Source organism: Scyliorhinus canicula, chromosome 7 (assembly GCF_902713615.1).
Source record: "Scyliorhinus canicula chromosome 7, sScyCan1.1, whole genome shotgun sequence".
NCBI lineage: Eukaryota > Metazoa > Chordata > Chondrichthyes > Carcharhiniformes > Scyliorhinidae > Scyliorhinus > Scyliorhinus canicula.
In genome coordinates, this window is record NC_052152.1 from 98345948 (window position 1) to 98363041 (window position 17094).

General features: G+C 46.5%; 1 protein-coding gene across 3 annotated transcripts in view; it reads left to right on the top strand.

Annotated features, from left to right (window-relative positions):
* Nucleotides 1–914: 914 nt before the first annotated feature.
* The window catches only part of nhsa (Nance-Horan syndrome a (congenital cataracts and dental anomalies)), a 543376-nt gene continuing 527196 nt past the window's right edge, over nt 915–17094 (top strand). For all 3 annotated transcript variants that reach the window (XM_038802522.1, XM_038802523.1, XM_038802524.1), the window contains exon 1: nt 915–1289. In XM_038802522.1, coding sequence (XP_038658450.1) covers nt 1013–1289 — 277 coding nt within the window. In that variant the 5' untranslated portion in view covers nt 915–1012. The remainder of the gene's footprint in view (nt 1290–17094) is intronic.

Consider the following 17094-nt stretch of genomic DNA (forward strand, 5'->3'; position numbering starts at 1 on the left):
GAAGCCTACTCATGACAATAAGCGATTTTCATTTTCATTTCATTTTCAATTGCTACACAAACCAGTGGGGGTTGAATGGTCCAATCCTCTTCCTCATGTGATTATGGAAGATTTGAACATATGGGAGCTGACTGATGAAGCAAATAGGAGAAAACATTGCAGATGACAAGCAAAATGCTTCATAATTCAATTGAGAAAGATTTGCATTTATATGGCGCCTTAACGCTCTGCTACCAATGAAGTACTTTTGAGATACAGTCACTGTTGTAATGTAAGAGAGGCAAAAGCCAAAATGGGCACAGAAAGGCCCACAATGCGATAATGTCAGCTGCCAACTGAGCCAGGGCTGACGCACTGCCTGTGCCAAAGTTGATTTGACTGTGTTTGAGCTGCTTTAGCTGCTGTGTGTGTATATATGTGTGTGTGTGTATATGTGTGTGTATATGTATGTGTGTGTATATATATGTGTGTATATATGTATCTGTGTGTATATGTATGTGTGCGCATATATATATATATATGTGTATATGTATGTGTGTATATATATGTATGTGTGTACATGTGTGTGTATATATGTTTGTGTGTGTGTATATGTAGGTATGTGTGTTTTCATGATGTGGAGATGCTGGTGTGTTTTCATTCCGGCCTATTGGATGTCTTTGAGGATATACCAGAAGGTGGTGTTGTAGCAGTGGGGGGAAAGCAGAGCTGGAATCATCCAACTCCAGATCCAGATGATCCGCTCCGCGTGTTTCTCCCAACATTTAAAACCTCTTCTTAAAAAAAAGGCACCAAAAGGCAATTGATGAACGCAAAGGCGGAGAGAGCCTGGGCTGCTCTCGCCGAGGGGGTCACCGCCGAGTGGGGGCAATGGATCTTATCAGCAGATTACCGGCGCTGCTGTGAAGAGTGGTGGCGGGAGGGGGAGGTTGGGAGGGAAACTTTCAGCCGTGGCTGTGATTGATTTGAGTTGAACTTGCTGCTTTGGGAAGGGGGAGACAGGGTGAGGGTGATGCCTTTTTCCAAGCGCATCTGTGAGCCGCTGCTGCTCTCCCGCTATGGCTCGGCGGAGCGGGGCAGAGTGTTTGAGGATCTGCCCGCTGTCAGTAACTACACCCTTGGCCGGACCCTCCGCCAGCTCGCCCACCTGGCCAAACACGCCTGCGGTCTGTTCCAGGAGATCGAGGATGAAGTGCTGGCCGTGCACCGCCGCCTCTATGGCATCCAGAGGAAGATCAGCGACATCGGCGCCGCCGTGAACGCCCTGCAACCCAGGCAGGAAACAGTGCGTAAGTGGAGGCTTCTGAACAAATTATACCCCACAAAATTATACCCCCCCCCCCCACAAAAAAAACACCCGCCAATGTCCAGATGTGTGCAGGGGTGGGATGGGGGCAGAGTGCAATGCTGCTGCCAGAGCTGATGTGTTTATTGAAGGAGTGTGCAGTGTTTCAGCAGCCTGGTCCCTGTGTGTGTGTGTGTGTGAGATCCGGAATGTGAACTCCGTGCATTGACTTTGTCACCCGGTTTTCAGCCCCTTTCCCTGTCTCAATCTATTTCCCAGCGCCAGTTGCTACTTTTTATGCTGATCTCCACTCGCGGTCCTGGGTGGTGTGTCTGATTTCCCAGACGCCTGGCCGCTGAGCACGGATTCGGGGAAAGTTTTGGGCTGAAGGCTGAGTTGAGGCGTTGTGCAGTGAGCCGGGCTTCGGCAATGTTTTGTTTTGTGTTTAGCTTCGGGATTGCGGTCACGTGCTCTCCCTTTCAGTAAATGCAAAAAAAAATCATGTTTAGTTGTATTTCGGATATCCCCTCGTCCCTGCATGCACTGTGGATTTGGGAGCAGTTTAAATATGTTCACTCTCCCGGACCTGTAAGGAGGAGCACGAATGAACACCAGTCTGCATTAGCTTGCTCCCGGTGCTGTGTATCATCCTAGTCTCACCTCAATGTCTAACATTTAGACCTGAGTTTACTGAATATTGGATTATTCTGTCCGAGGATGGTTTACCCAGGATGTGTGTGTGTCCACAGACTTTCCCTCCTTTTCTCCGTGGTCAGAGCTGGCTGTTATTCAGAGTTCGCGCCCCTTTCCCAGCTCCCACCACCCGGCTTTCCTTCGGGTTATTTTGTGGCCATTGGCCGCCCTCTCTCTCCCTCCCTCTTCTCTTCCTACCTTCCCCACCTCCCTGGCTTTCCGTCGGCGCTGAGGGGTTGCGAGCCGGATCCCCTGCCCTGGGGAGATGGGGTGGAGAAATTTGAAAACACAACATTTGGAGAGAATGCTTCAAAAAGCGCCGGGAACTGTGTCCCAAAACAGCTGGAAGCAAATAGCCAGCCCGAGGACCAAACAGCTACGAAAGGATCGTTAATCCACTCCTCAGTGGAGAGAGAGAGAAACAATATATATATATATACTATATAGCTGAAAACATTTTAAAACTGGCGAGTTAAACATATTCTGAAAGGACAATAACAATTTCCAGCAGAATTATTTTGTTTTCATTTTAACCGGTGGGGTTAGCGGTTGGAGAACCGCTGAGGTAGAATTGGGTTGGGAGGTGCTGAGATGGCCGGTCTGTTGCCGCCTGTTTGAAGTGAGGGTTTTATTCCTGTTCCACTTTCACCTTTAAAAACATTGCTGCCATTTCGCCAGCAAGCACATGCCACAGTGACAGAGTTGGTCAGCGAGGGGGTGGCATTTGCAGTTTTTGTTCCATCTTTACCCCCCCCCCCCCCCCCCCCCGTGTCTCTGCATTGGGAAGTTTGAGAATGTCGCTGTGTAACTGGTCTCAATATAAACTTTGCTCCGGGTTTGGTGAGCTTCGCCCAGTGTGTCTCTCTCTGGAGTCGGAATGATTTGAAAGTCGATGCGAGCAAGTGGCTCTCTATGCAGAGACTCGGAGAGTTGTGAGTCTATCTGGGGTGGCAGGATCAGGCACGCCAGGCGGGATCAATTTGCTTCCAATGTGTGAAAGATCGCCTCCTAACCGCATGTTTCAGTGGGCTAGCGCTCGGCATCCAAACAGAATGACCAGGCTGCTGAGAATAGAGGCTCTGCTGTTCCCTCATTCACTGAAAAGCCTCTGGCGCCTCCCATCAAACGGAGGGCGGCTGCCGGCATCTGGAGACACTGCAACCCGGGTACGGAGAGGAGTCGACACAATAAATAGAAGCAAATTCTCATCATCTTCACTGACTAGTCACCGGATCCCCTCTTGACAGACTAGAATGGATCCAGGCTTAAAGAGACAGTGTCTGAATCTTCCTTATTGCTGGTCGACACAGAACTGTCAATCCAAACTACTTCAATACGATATGAACTTTCAAACCTACCTCACACACAGTTTTAAGACAGTCCATGATGGATGTTTACATAGGAATCTTTTAAGGACTGGCCTCGAATCCCTTGACCACACACCTACTAAATCCAGAATGTGTGTGTCCCCATTCAGACTAGGCATTTGATATAGCCAGACTGGGTCCTGGCACTGATATATTCCCAAAGCTGATAATGATCCTTCACATTTTGCTGGTGTGTGTTTCGACTCAGAGACTGTGTTCCAGCTCATTAGTCACAGTCATAGAAGACTGCGGCACAGAAAAGGCCCTTTAGCCCATCGCGTTTGCACTGGTCAAAAACAACCATATTCTAATCCAATTTTCTAGCATTTGGCCCATAGCCTTGTAGACCTTGGAATCGCAGGTGCACATCTAAATACCTCTTAAATGTTACAAGGGTCCCTGCCTCCACCACCCTTTCAGGCAGCGAGTTCCAGACTCCCACCATCCTCTGAGTGAAAAAGTTTTCTCCTTACATTCCCTTTAAACCTCCTGCCCCTTACCTTAAATCTATGCACCTGGTTATTGATCCTTCCACCAAGAGGAAAAGTTTCTTCCTGTCTACTCAATCTATGCCCCTCATAATGTCTCCCCCTCCTCAGTCTCCTCTGCTCCACAGAAAACGACTCCAGTCTCTCTCCATAACTAAAACTCTCCAGGCAGGCAACCTCCTTGTAAATCTCCTCTGTACCCTTTCCAGTGCTACCACATCCCTGCTCTAACGTGGATTCCAGAACTGCACAAAATACTCTAGCAAAGGAGCAATTTAGCATGGCCAACCCATCTAACCTGCACAACCGTTGGTCTATGGGAGGAGCCTGTAGCACCTTGAGGAAACCCAAGCAGACATGGTGAGAACATGAAAACTCCACTCAAGAATGTCACCCAAGGACAGAATTGAATCCGGGGCCCTGGTGCTGTGAGGCAGCAGTGCTAACCACTGTGCCACCATGGGATCTGATCTACCTGTCCTGTTGCCTTCAGAAATCTTTAGATGTATACCTCAAGATCCCTCTAGTCCTCTATCCTTCCTAGCGCCCTGCTTTTCATTGTGTATTCCCTTGCCTTGTTAATCCTTTTTGGATTTATCAGCCAATCTCAGAACCCATCGAATTGAAGTGGAAGCAGATCATCCTTGATCCTTGGGACTGCCTAAGGACAAATAAGACTGATATACTCTCAAAGCTGATGATCAATATTTCAAGCAGAGACACTCTGGGAACTGTGGAGCCTGCAATAAGCTGTAGGCTAATGCTGCCACAATATTAGCAAAATGCCAAAAATGACATCACTTCAGATCCCATTGAAATGAATGGAAAGTTGAGATGGTTCACATCAACATGGACATTTGTGCACCTAACAACTTGCTTCAATAAATTTATCTAGCAAGGAATATAGTCCTTTCTAACTAGCTGCAAGGGACACCCATGGTGGTCTGTGGCTGAAGGGATCCCAGACAGTTCAAAATTAATGCTGTTTACATTTAGCAATAAACATTGACACAATTTCAATCCGTCTTTGAGAAAGATGGGAGTTTGAATTATGCAGTAGAGGTCCTGAGCTGACTGAATGCCTAGAAGTAGGTCCAGTAAGTCCAATCAAGGGCAGAGAAATGCTCCTGTTTGTGAAGCGCCTGTGTTTCATATGGACCCTGAGTTTAAAATTGACGGCTGTAATTTTGTTTTACACGAAAAATTTATGCTGCCTAGTTGTGTGCACCTTGATTTCATCAATACATGCAAATTGTTTGAGTTTGTCTTAATCCTTGCCCCATGCAGACCAAATGTATTGAGGTGATGATCCAGGAATGAGATGTTGCAAACTGATGCCAGCCCCTGTCCTCCTCACTGCATCCCGCACCCCAAACTATCACTATAGTGCAGTGAAATCATGAGATTGCTTCTGTGACTTATTGCATAATTACTTTGAAAGAATAATGAATGTATTATTATGAATGTTATTTTATCAACACACAAAGTGAGTGATTTTTCGAGATTATATTAGGAATTAGGGTTGCCAGCTCTTTTTAGATTAAAAAAAAGTCAAGAACGAATGTTCTATAGCTGGGTTGAAGGCAATTTCTGGCACAACAGTAAACTACACAACCCAGAAGGTCTCGAGTGGAACTCACAGTTTGTGCTGACTTATCTGATCTCAGCCTGGGTACTGGTAGGGCGCCACACTCCAAATGCTCTGTGCTAGGAAAGAAATAATGTCTAATGTTGGTATTCCTGGATGTTGTCCTGCAAGCTGGTGGTGGAAGTGTTTGAGGATGGATCTGGGGTTGGGAGAGAATTAGCCTCAGGAATGGTACCTCCCTCCCCTGTCTTCCCCAGACATAGACTAGTCTGTAGGCTGCCTCAGGTCACGCAGAAATTATGGTTATCCAAGAGGCCAAAAGCTGTACAAGTGTAGCAACACTGCACATCCTATAATTCTTCAGAAAGGAGGGAAACAAAATGAGGAGAGGAGGATCTGTAAAGAATCTGAGCTCTGCCATTTCTTGCTTTGCCTGAAGTGAACTAGATGAATTGAGACATGCTGGTGGTCACACGCTTCAAGCATGTTCCAGAAACATTAATTATTGCTGCCTGGATGACATAATCGCTTAATTATTAGGTCCAAGATTGAGGGTTGTCTTTTCTCAGTTACCTGAGGCCTGAGACTGCAAAGCTGTGTGACCACATCTCAGACACCCGGAATGTGCACGATGCATGCGGGCTGAAGGATTGAGGGGCGCACTTTGCATCCAGGAAATTGCTGCTGAACTCTGCAGAATCAGACTCCTGAGTTCAAAAGGAGCCTAAACAGCTGGAGCAAGGAAGACAAGTACAAACTTGAGATCAAGTGGTTTTGAATAGTTTTAATAGCCATTCACAGCCTCATAAAACAGGCCTTGTCTAAAGGCAAAGGTCAACAGTTCTACATGTGGGCTGGGTTAGGTCAGTCATTGCTTCTCAAAAGAAGCTTGGAAGCTCCAGTGGCTCAAGAGATTGATTCCCACCTTATAGTTTACAGTTAATAACTGATCATAAATAATTTAGTTGTGGTACATTTTAACTGGGCTGAGAAATATTGGCAGGCGGCTACATCTTTCACTGTGATGTTAACATCTGGAGATTTATATTTTGTAATTGTAGCATCAGTTATTTTTAATGGCTGTGTTTGCCTGTAAGGGGCAGGCAAAAGTCAAATGTTCAGAAATGATTAGCTACGTTAGAATGTCTTGTTTTCATTGGAAATCAGAATGTGTGTGTTTCATGGGAATAATAAGTGACTCTTGATGGCTTTTTAAAAAAAATGAAAAGTTGTAATTCCAAGTATTGCAAAGACCATACAGAATAAACAGAAGTAGGAAGAAGAACTTTCTTCATGACGATACTTTGTGAATGGATTTAAGAATGTGATCTTTGAGATGTGTTGAAACGAAAGGACCTAATGTGAAGCTGTGTCAGCTTCCCTACATCTTCTCACTGTGTCTTACTAATTCTATTGTAATATAGTACCATGTAAGACCATGTATGTGGTGCTGTAACAGGCGAACAGACAGTACAATTAGAATTTACTATCCTTTTACATATAATGCCCCCACCCCCTGTGTGTACCTTTGGGGTTAGGTGGGAGGTCTGAGGCCAAGGTCTCTGGAAAATGTTTGAATTTTATCTCGGTACTTTTTTGGCAAATGGCACATTCAGATTAATCCTATGTTGGTTTATTTCATAAAGATTGTTTTTTTTTTAATTGGAAAAATAGATGACACCAGGTTAATTCACATAGGGCGGCATGTGGCGCAGTGGTTAGCACTGGGACTGCAGCGCTGAGGACCCGGGTTCGAATCCCGGCTCGGGGTCATTGTCTGTATGGAGTTTGCACATTCTCCCCCTGTCTGCGTGGGTTTCACCCCCACAACCCAAAGATGTGCAGGGAAGGTGAATTGGCCACAGTAAATTGCCCCATAATTTAATTGGGTACTCTAAATTTACATTTAAAAAAAAATTATTTAAAAAAACTTCACATCACCACACCGACCTGAGCATTTCCCACCCAGTTCATGGAGTCACTCTGTCTAACCCTCTTCTTCTATGTTTTGAAAAAAATTATTTTGGCATTACAAACAGCGACAGTATATAAACAATGTACAAAGAACAAGAAACAAAGTGCAATCACTGACTCCCGTCCCGCCAAGACCCGCCTAATTGACCCCTATTCTACACTACTCTTACCCCCGCCCCCCGCTGACGATTAATTCTCCATGAAGAAGTCGATGAATGGTTGCCACCTCCGGGCGAACCCTAACAGTGACCCCCTCAAGGCAAACTTAATCTTCTCTAGGCCGAGAAAGCTCGCCATGTCAGTTCGCCAGGTTTCCGACTTCGGGGGTTTTGAGTACCTCCAAGCTAGCAGTATCCGTCTCCGGGCTACCAAGGAAGCAAAGGCCAGAACATCTGCCTCTTTCTCCTCCAGGATTCCCGGGTCTTCCAAACCCCAAAAATCGCCATCTCTGGACTCATTGCCACCCTTGTTTTCACTACTCTGGACATGACGTCCGCAAACCCCTGCCAATATCCCCTAAGTTTTGGACACACCCAGAACATGTGAACATGGTTCGCTAGTCCTCCCACACATTTTACACACCTGTCCTCCACCCCAAAGAATCTACTCATCCGGGCCACTGCCATGTGGGCCCGGTGGACCACCTTGAATTGGATCAAGCTGAGTCTGGCGCATGTTGCCGTTGCGTTGACTCTGCTCAACGCGTCCGCCCATAAGCCATCCTCCATCTCACCACCAAGCTCCTCCTCCCACTTATACTTCAGCTCCTCGGTCTGCGTTTCCTCCACCCCCATGAGTTCTTTATAGATGTCTGAGACACTCCCCTCTCCCATCCCCTAGACACTACCCTATCCTGGATCCCCCTTAGTGGCTGGAGTGGGAAGGATGATACGTGCCTGCGCAGAAAGTCCCGCACCTGTAAATATCTAAATTTGTTCCCCCTTGCCAACCCAAACTTCTCTTCCAGCGCCCTGAAGCTAGGGAAGCTCCCCTCTAAAAACAAGTCCCCCATCGTCTCAATTCCCACCCTTCGCCATACTCAACCCCCCATCCAAGCTCCCCGGGGCAAACCGGTGATTGTCACATATTGGGGACCAGACCGATGCTCCCACTGCTCCAACGTACCTTCTCCACCGACCCCAGATCCTCAAGGCTGACACCACCATGGGGCTGGTGGAGTACCTCGCCGGCGGGAACGGTAGAGGTGCCACAACGACCCCAGACTGGTGCCCCTACATGAAGCTGCCTCCATCCGCTCCCAAACCAACCCCGCCCCCACCACCCACTTCCTTATCATGGCTATGTTAGCCGCCTTGTAATAATTACTCAAATTCGGTAGGGCAAGCCCCCCCATCCCCCTGATTCCGCTCGATCATCACCTTCACTCGCGGGGACTTACCCGCCCACACAAAGCCCAGGGGGTGCACGGTAGCATAGTGGTTAGCACAATTGCCTCACAGCTCCAGGTCCCAGGTTTGATTCCCGGCTTGGGTCACTATCTGTGCGGAGTCTGCACATTCTCCCTGTGTGTGCGTGGGTTTCCTCCGAGTGCTCCGGTTTCCTCCCACAGTCCAAAGATGTGCAGGTAAGGTGGATTGGCCATGCTAAATTGCCCTTAGTATCCAAAATTGACCTTAGTGTTGGGTGGGGTTACTGGGTTATGGGGATAGGGTGGAGGTGTGGGCTTGGGTAGGGTGCTCTTTCCAAGAACCGGTGCAGACTCGATGGGCCGAATGGCTTCCTTCTGTACTGTAAATTCTATGATGATCTAGGATGATTTTGTTAACCCTCTTAAAAAAGAACATTGGGAGACACTGAAATACGAATAAAAATCTCGGTAGGACCGTCATTTTGACCGTCTGCACTCTCCCAGCCAACGACAGCGGGAGCGCATCCCATCTCCGAAACTCGTCCTTCATCTGCTCAACCAACTGGGACAAGTTCAACTTGTGTAACCGGCCCCAGTTACGCGCCATTTGTATCCCTAAGTACCTGAAACTGTCCCCTACCAACCTAAACAGCAGCTCCCTTAGCCGACCCTCCTGACCCCTCGCCTGGACTACAAGCATCTCACTCTTTGTCATATTCAGTTTATACCCCGAAAATCGGCCACATTCCCCCAAAATCGCTATAATATCACCCACCCTGCCCCTGGATGCGATACGTATAAGAGCAGGCCGTCCACGTACAGTGAGACCCTATGTTCCACCTCCCCCCGAATCAGCCCCTTGAAGCTCTCAGAGCAATTGCCAGTGGCTCTATAGCTAACGCAAACAGCAGTGGGGAGAGGGGGTACCCCTGTCTTGTCCGCCGGTACGGTCTAAAATAGTCCGAGGTTGTCCTTTTCGTCCTTACACTAGCCTCCGGGGCCTGGTACAACAGCCTGACCCAGTCTATAAAGCCCCTACCGAACCCAATTCATCCCAGCACCTCCCATTGTTAGTCCCACTCCACCCGGTCGTACGCCTTTTCTGCATCCATTACCACAACTACCTCAACCTCCCTACTCTCTGGGGGCATCATAATCACAGTGATCAGCCTTCTTATATTGGCTACCAACTGCCTGCCCTTGACAAACCCGGTTTGATCCTCTATTATCACATCCGGCACAGAATCTTCAATCCTGGAGGCCAATATTTTGGCCAGCAGCTTGGCGTCCACATTAAGCAGTGAGATCGGCCTAGATGACCCGCATAGCTCCGGGTTCTTGTCCTGCTTCAATATCAACAAAATAGTGGCCTGTGATATTATCGGGGGCAGCACCCCTCTACCCTTGCCTCATTGAAAACCTTGACCAGCAACGGCCCTAAAATCCCCGAGAACATTTTATAGAATTTCATCGGATACCCATCCGGCTCCGGGGCTTTACCGGACTGCATTGCCTTCAAGTCCTCAACTATTTCTTCGGCTCTAATCGGGGCCCCCAGCCCATTTACCAACTCCCTACCCACCCTTGAGAAAGTCAATCCGTCCAAAAAGTGTGTCATCCCCTCCGGCCCCGTGGGGGGCTAGGAACAATAGTGCCTACTGTAAAAGTCCCTGAACTCCCTGTTTAGCCCTGCCAAGCCCCCTACCAAATTCCCATCCCCATCAACCACCCTCTCCATTTCTCTTCTTTGTTAACAGAGGCACTTGTCTTCCTGATGTACTTTTCAAATGTTCCTACAACACCTTGCTTTGGTCCAGGATCTCTTCCTTCCAACGCTTTGGGTGTGAGCCACTATTCTGACAATACCTATTGTGAGATCAGGAATTCCCAGCCATTGCATGCTCGCAGGGTCTGCCACTCATTCCGTTTGAAAGATATAACCAGTGACTTTCTTGTTGAGCATGGAAAATGAATCATATATTGGACCTATAGCCCAGATTAGCAGAGTGATTTAGGACTGGCTGTCTCAGGACTAATAAAATCTGGCAATGACCGACTGTGCACGCACCTGCCTGCAAGGGTGCACTGCAAAACCCTGCAGTAGTGCAAATTACGGCACTGAAAAATCATTGTATATTAGACCACCATACTGCTGATTAAAATCAACATATTCATTTCCATTTTGAAGTGCGGTTGTTCTATGGTGTGTGTGTGGGGGGAGGGGGGGGGGGGGGGGGGGGGGGGGAGACGCCATGGACATTTGAGATTCCCACTACCTCAGAGAATTTCCTCAATTTGGAGATTAAAAATATTCGAAAGTTTTGCTAAACCACTATGCTTTTGACAGAGTTGACATGCTTGGGTGTACAGCCAGCAGAAGCCAAGGAGAATTGGGAGGAGAATCCCACATCAAAGAATAGGGAGTACATGGTTCGTGCCTCTGCTCCTCAAATGGGATTACTACAATTTACACTGTAAGGGCGCTGGACAACCTTCATGAGCAGGAATACGATCGACCTTCCCCCTTCCCTACCCACTAATGCCGTGCCTAAATGTGGCACACAGTTCAGCTCACTTACCATAAACTGATAAGACTGAACTTCAAGGTTTTCCTTTTCTGTGTGGCTTAGATCAGATTTGTTACCCTGAACGATCGGGATGGCTTGGGGGCAGGAATTAAGATTATGTCTTGATGACCTGCCTCATTTTGTAGATGTCTGCAAATTAACATTAGCTTAAAACAGTTTAAGGATTCCACCAACCAAACAGTTCATGGCACCGAGGTCCCAGGTTCAATCCCAGCCCCGGGTCACTGTTTTGTGTGCGGTTTGCACATTCTCCCCGTGTTTGCGTGGGTTTCACCTCCACAACCCAAAGACGTGCAAGGTAGGTGGATTGGCCACGCTAAATTGCCCCTTAATTGGAAAAAAATAATTGGGTACTCTAAAATACTAAAAAATAAAAAAAAGGAGTCCAGCTTACTACATCTTATGCACCAGCATTAACACACACCATGGCATGTACATAAAAAAACAATAGATTAGGTGGATTTCTATTCGAAAGTGTTCACTGAATTTGTTTTGGCCCCTTGTTACAGAAATACCTCTCAGAACCATTGTGAACAGAGTCACAGATACAAGCTCCTAGCAATTAGCAAAGATGAAGGGATGTGGCTTCTGAAATAAGCAAATTACATTCAACATATAAATGCCTCCATTTTCAAATGTGTAGTAATAGTGCTGGTGTTTTGGATTCAGCATTGTTTGTAGTACAGCAACAATGTGGAGGCGGCCTCATTAAAGGGCACAAGTTTGGGGGCATTGGTAACGGCTCCTCTCCCGTTCTCGCTGGCCCGGTACTCCACAAGCCCAGTGAGAGTGGCGGCTCTGAGTGTTTGCGGACAGTGGCGGAAACATATGGGAGTGGAGGGTGCGTCGATGTGGGCTCCAATTTGTGGTAATCACCAGTTTGTCCCGGGGAGGATGGATGGGGGGTTTTGGAGGTGGCAGACAGCAGGGATTGAGAGGCTGGGGGATCTATTTATTGATGGAAGCTTACCCAGTTTGGTAGATTTGGAGGAGGAGTTTGAATTGCTGGGAGGGAATGGGTTTCGATATATGCAGGTAAGGGAGTTTGCGCAAAGGCAGGTTTCGATCATTCCGTTTCTACCGCCACGGGGGATATAGGACAAGGTAGTTTCTGGAAGGGGAAGGTATCGGAAATCTATAAAGAATTTATGGAGTGGGAGGAAACGCCGATAGGTGAGACAAAACGTAAATGGGAAGATGAGCTGCGTAAGGAGGTAGAAGTGGGTCTGTGGAAGGATGCGCTGAGCTGAGTCAACACGTCCTCATCAGGTGCCAGGCTCAGCCTGATCCAATTCAAGGTGGTCCCCCGGGCACACATGACGGGGGCCCGGATGAGCAGGTTTTTTGGGGTGGAATACAGGTGTGTGCAGGTGGGCCTGCAAACTATGTCCACATGTTTTGGGCATGCCCGAAGCTTAGGGGCCACTGGCAGGGATTTGCAGATGTCGTGTCTACGGTACTAAAAACGAGGGTGGCGTCGAGTCCAGAGGTGGCGATTTTTGGAGTGTCAGGAGTCCAGGAGGCGAGAGAGGCTGACGTTTTGGCCTTTGCCTCCTTAGTAGCCCGGAGACGGGTCTTACTGTCGTGGAGGGACTGGAAGACCCCAAAATCAGGGGTGTGGTTTAGTGACATGGCTGGGTTTCTCAGACTTGAGAAAATTAAGTTCGCCCTGAGAGGGTCAACGTTAGAGTTCATTCGGGGGTGGCAGCCGTTTATCGACTTCTTTGGAGAAAACTAAACTGTCAGCCGATTCAATTCAATAAGGGGGGGTAGGGGGGAGTTAGGCTATTTTTTGTTTAGATTAGGCGAGAACAGTGGGAGATGGAGGGATGTGTTCTGCACTGAACTATGTTTCCATTTGTATTTGTATCTTTTATTGTTATAAAACCATAAATGCCTTAATAAAATGGTTTTTTTTTAAAAGTACAGCAACAATGTTTTCATTTATTGACCATTTACAGGTGAATGACAGCAAATAGAAGCAATGTGTAAAAGTGCGAGGTTTACGGTATCTATGCTTGCTATGAATCTGTAATCAGTTGTTGATAATCTCCCACTTCCAGTGCAAAGGAAAATCTCAACCCCTGTGTTAGCTGGGTAGTTTAAGAATTCCAATATAATGGGTACATTAATAATGGCCAGCACATTATTAAGCATTAACCCTGGACATTTAGCAACTGCACGGTGGTGCAGTGGTTAGCACTGCAACCTCACGGCACCGAGGACCCAGGTTTGATCCCGGTCCCAGGTCACTGTCCATGTGGAGTTTGCACATTCTCCCCGTGTCTGTGTGGGTCTCAACCCCACAAACCAAAGATGTGCAGGGTAGGTGGATTGGCCACGTTAAATTGCTCCTTAATTTTAAAAAAACATTGGACAGTTAGGTTCCATTTGGATCATTCTGAGTTAAAGCCAGATGATCTGTAATGGACTGTGGCATACGTATTGCTTAAATGGCAGTGAGGCCTGCTGCAAATGAAGCTTTGATTAAGTTGGATGTTGACCTCTGATACCCAGCAGAATCTGTCTTGAGTGATTGGGCTCCTTTATGTATATATTACAGACATTTGAGAGCTCATCTATCTGACTTTGCAGTGGTCCAATAAGCTTATCCAGTGAGTAGCTAACCCCTAGAGACTAGGGAAATGCCAGGTTTGATCCCTGGTCTGAACCGAGTTTTTTTGTTGATGGTTAGGGCATTAAATTTATACCTTGGGAAAGGAAAAACCGAGCAGCCCCCCGATCAACATTCAACAAACTCTGCCGGAAAAGGGGACATGAAATAAGTGTAGAAGGAATTGTGTTTACCTGCGATGCCCTCATGACCGAATAGTTTGGCAGTACTCAATGTGGCGGTCTGCTCATAAATCCAATCTACTTGGAACAGCTATAGGTGGCCAGATTGTTCTTCCACATCCCGTCCTCCAGGAACCAAATCTGAACGTGTTTAATTTGAATGGCTCAATTGCACATCAGGGAATATGTTGACAGTTCTTCGAAGGTCTATATTTGTATTACATCAAGTCATGCAAATATTTTGGCTAAATACAGTCCCTGAAGTTCCATTCAAGGAGCACATAAAACCTTAAAGTGGCCTTAACAAGAGATTACCTGTGTTTTAGTGTACTGCAGGGAGTGGGTATTGGCCAGTTTGCACAGAGGAGGAGTGATTAGCCTCAAGTGACTTTGTCTACTCACAGAAGTTTTTATTGGGCTCACCAATGGAACAGTTTGGTCAGCAAGCATCTATTCATAATCTAACGACTTATTTGCAATGCATAGCAAAAATAGAGAAACCTCATCTAAAAGTATTTGGTATGACATTCCGAGAACCTAATTATGCAAGTAGTCGGTCTTCGGGTACGGGGGTGTGGTTTGGGGGGAAGGGAGGGTGCACAAAGCTGAACACAGGACCCCACTAGCTGTAAATCCGCAACTGTTTGGCATTCAATTCAGTAGGTTTGCTGCAACTACCTCAGTCTTCTCCAAAGTTAAAAGCAAGTTACTGTTCCACGGAACCAAGAGACGACAGAACCAAAAATAACTGAGGGGAAAAGAGTTAATGGAAATTAATGTTTTAGCCTAAGGTTGTTACTCGGAAAATGATAACTTGTTTTAACCATGTAACTGTAGGCCTAATAATCATTCCCTACCATTTAGTGACAGAACAGACCAAGTACTTATTAGTTCAAAGAACATTTGATGGAGTAGTCAGCACAACGTGTAATACCAGAAAACCACATTTTAGGGCTCCCAAGTTCCCTTTTTGCGTGGGTTGTGAAGAGGGATCCTGGGCGACACTTCAGGATAAATGTTATGTAGAGGCCTTTTTTTAAAAAAAAATGCTATTAATTAAATATTTCCGCTGCGGTTGTACTTTTTGGTCCTCGCCTAAGGTACTATCTTCAGTTGAGTATAGAAGATTGAGGGGTGATCTAGATAAGGTAGTTAAAGTGATGGAAGAATTTGACAGGGTAGTTAGGAAGAAACTAATTCCTCTCATAAAGCGGGAGCCTAGAACAAGAAACTAGAGCGAGGCTGTTCAGGGGTGATGCTGGGAAGGATCTCATTGCACAAAGGCAGTGGAAATCTGAAACTGTCTCCTCTGTTGAGGCTGTGTCAGTTAAGAGGGATAGATTGTGTTGCCGGGGGTATGAAGGCAAGTAGAATTGAGGAGGAAAACTCAATGCACAATAAATAGAAATCAAAATCCTTAAAAAGAAATACCTTCTGCCCTTTTCAGATGACCTTCGTCAGTTCTGGTTTTATTGGCACAGACATGATCAGTCCCTGTAAGCTCATTCCTTTCTATGACACAGATACACATTGAATGGAAGAGCAGAACTGGCTTGAGGGCCCAGTCCTGTTCCTATGTCCCAAAGAAAGCTGCAGCCACCAGTATCTTGTCACGGCTCCTGACAAAGTTCCTGGTGTGTGTATCGATGTTCATACACATCGTGGTGGCTCGGCAGCTGTGCCTGGCCTCTGATGACTCTATGACTATAAGATAGACATAGGATTCAAAATGGCTTTTGCAGAAGAGCAGGAGAGCTCTCTTTCTGGTGTCCTGGCTGACATTTATGCCACAACAAAGATCTCTAAAACAGATTAGGCAGTGATTTATTGTGTTGCCGTTTATGGGGTTTGGTATTGGGGTAAATTTGCCCAATTTCCTACATTACAATAGTGACTACACCTCAATACCTGTAAAGCACTTCTGGGTGTCCTGAAGCTGTTGAAGGCGCTCGATAAATCCAAGGCTGGGATTTTACGGCATTTTCCACCGGCAGCATCTTTCGGTCCTGCGATCTCCCACCATAGGATCCCTGGTGGCATGGCCAGTGAGCAATGCAAGCGGCCACTGGCTTCAGCAGGAACAGAAAATCTCACTGGAGTGGCCAATGGCAGGAGGGAGGATGGTAACTCCAGCCCAGGTCTCTCTTCTTTGTCGCCAGAGTGATAATTTTCAAAGGGAAGTTGTTACAGCTGCCTCGCGATTTAAAACCCAGCCTTGCTGCATTGCAAGGTGCAAAGGGAGGTTGGCGTTCAGTTGGTCAGTGGCCCTGAAAGATGTTTGCTTTCAGAGCTGAAATATAGGTGGGAGTATTATCATTAAAGGCTCTTAAAAATAACATTCCAAATCAGTATAATCTCACCAGTGTTTTCTTTTGTCTGTTATTCATAAAAAGGTTGAGTTTGAGCTCACTGCACATTCCAGTCATCAGGATCAAAGACCCCATCTCCCCAAAGTAATTTGTTTTGTGAGGTACTCGTAGGACAGGGATCCTTCTCTGATCTGAGTGACGATAAAGGAATGGAGAGTTTAATGTTACATCAGGCTGGGAAGAGCTACAGGAGAGGGAATGAGTGGGAGCGCAAAATGCAAATAGAAATTAGTCTCCTGAAAAAAGAAATCTAAAGCTGGAAGGTCCAAACCTTGTGCCTGGTCAAGTGATTTTTGAGAAGATTGGTTTCATTCGCACAGTCACGATCAGTTCCAATAAACACATTTATTTCTACAACAATATAACATGGAAAGAATAAGTATAGTGCTTATTAAAACATCTGAGTGACTTTTAATTAAGGAAGGCTTCAAAGACCCACCTCTTCCCTATATTTAGTTCAATTCTAACATTTTTTTAATCATGAAAGAGTCATATTTAAAAAAAAATCATTCATGGCATGTGGGTGTCACTATCTAGGCTACCATTTGTTGTCCATCCATAATTGCCCTGGAGAAGG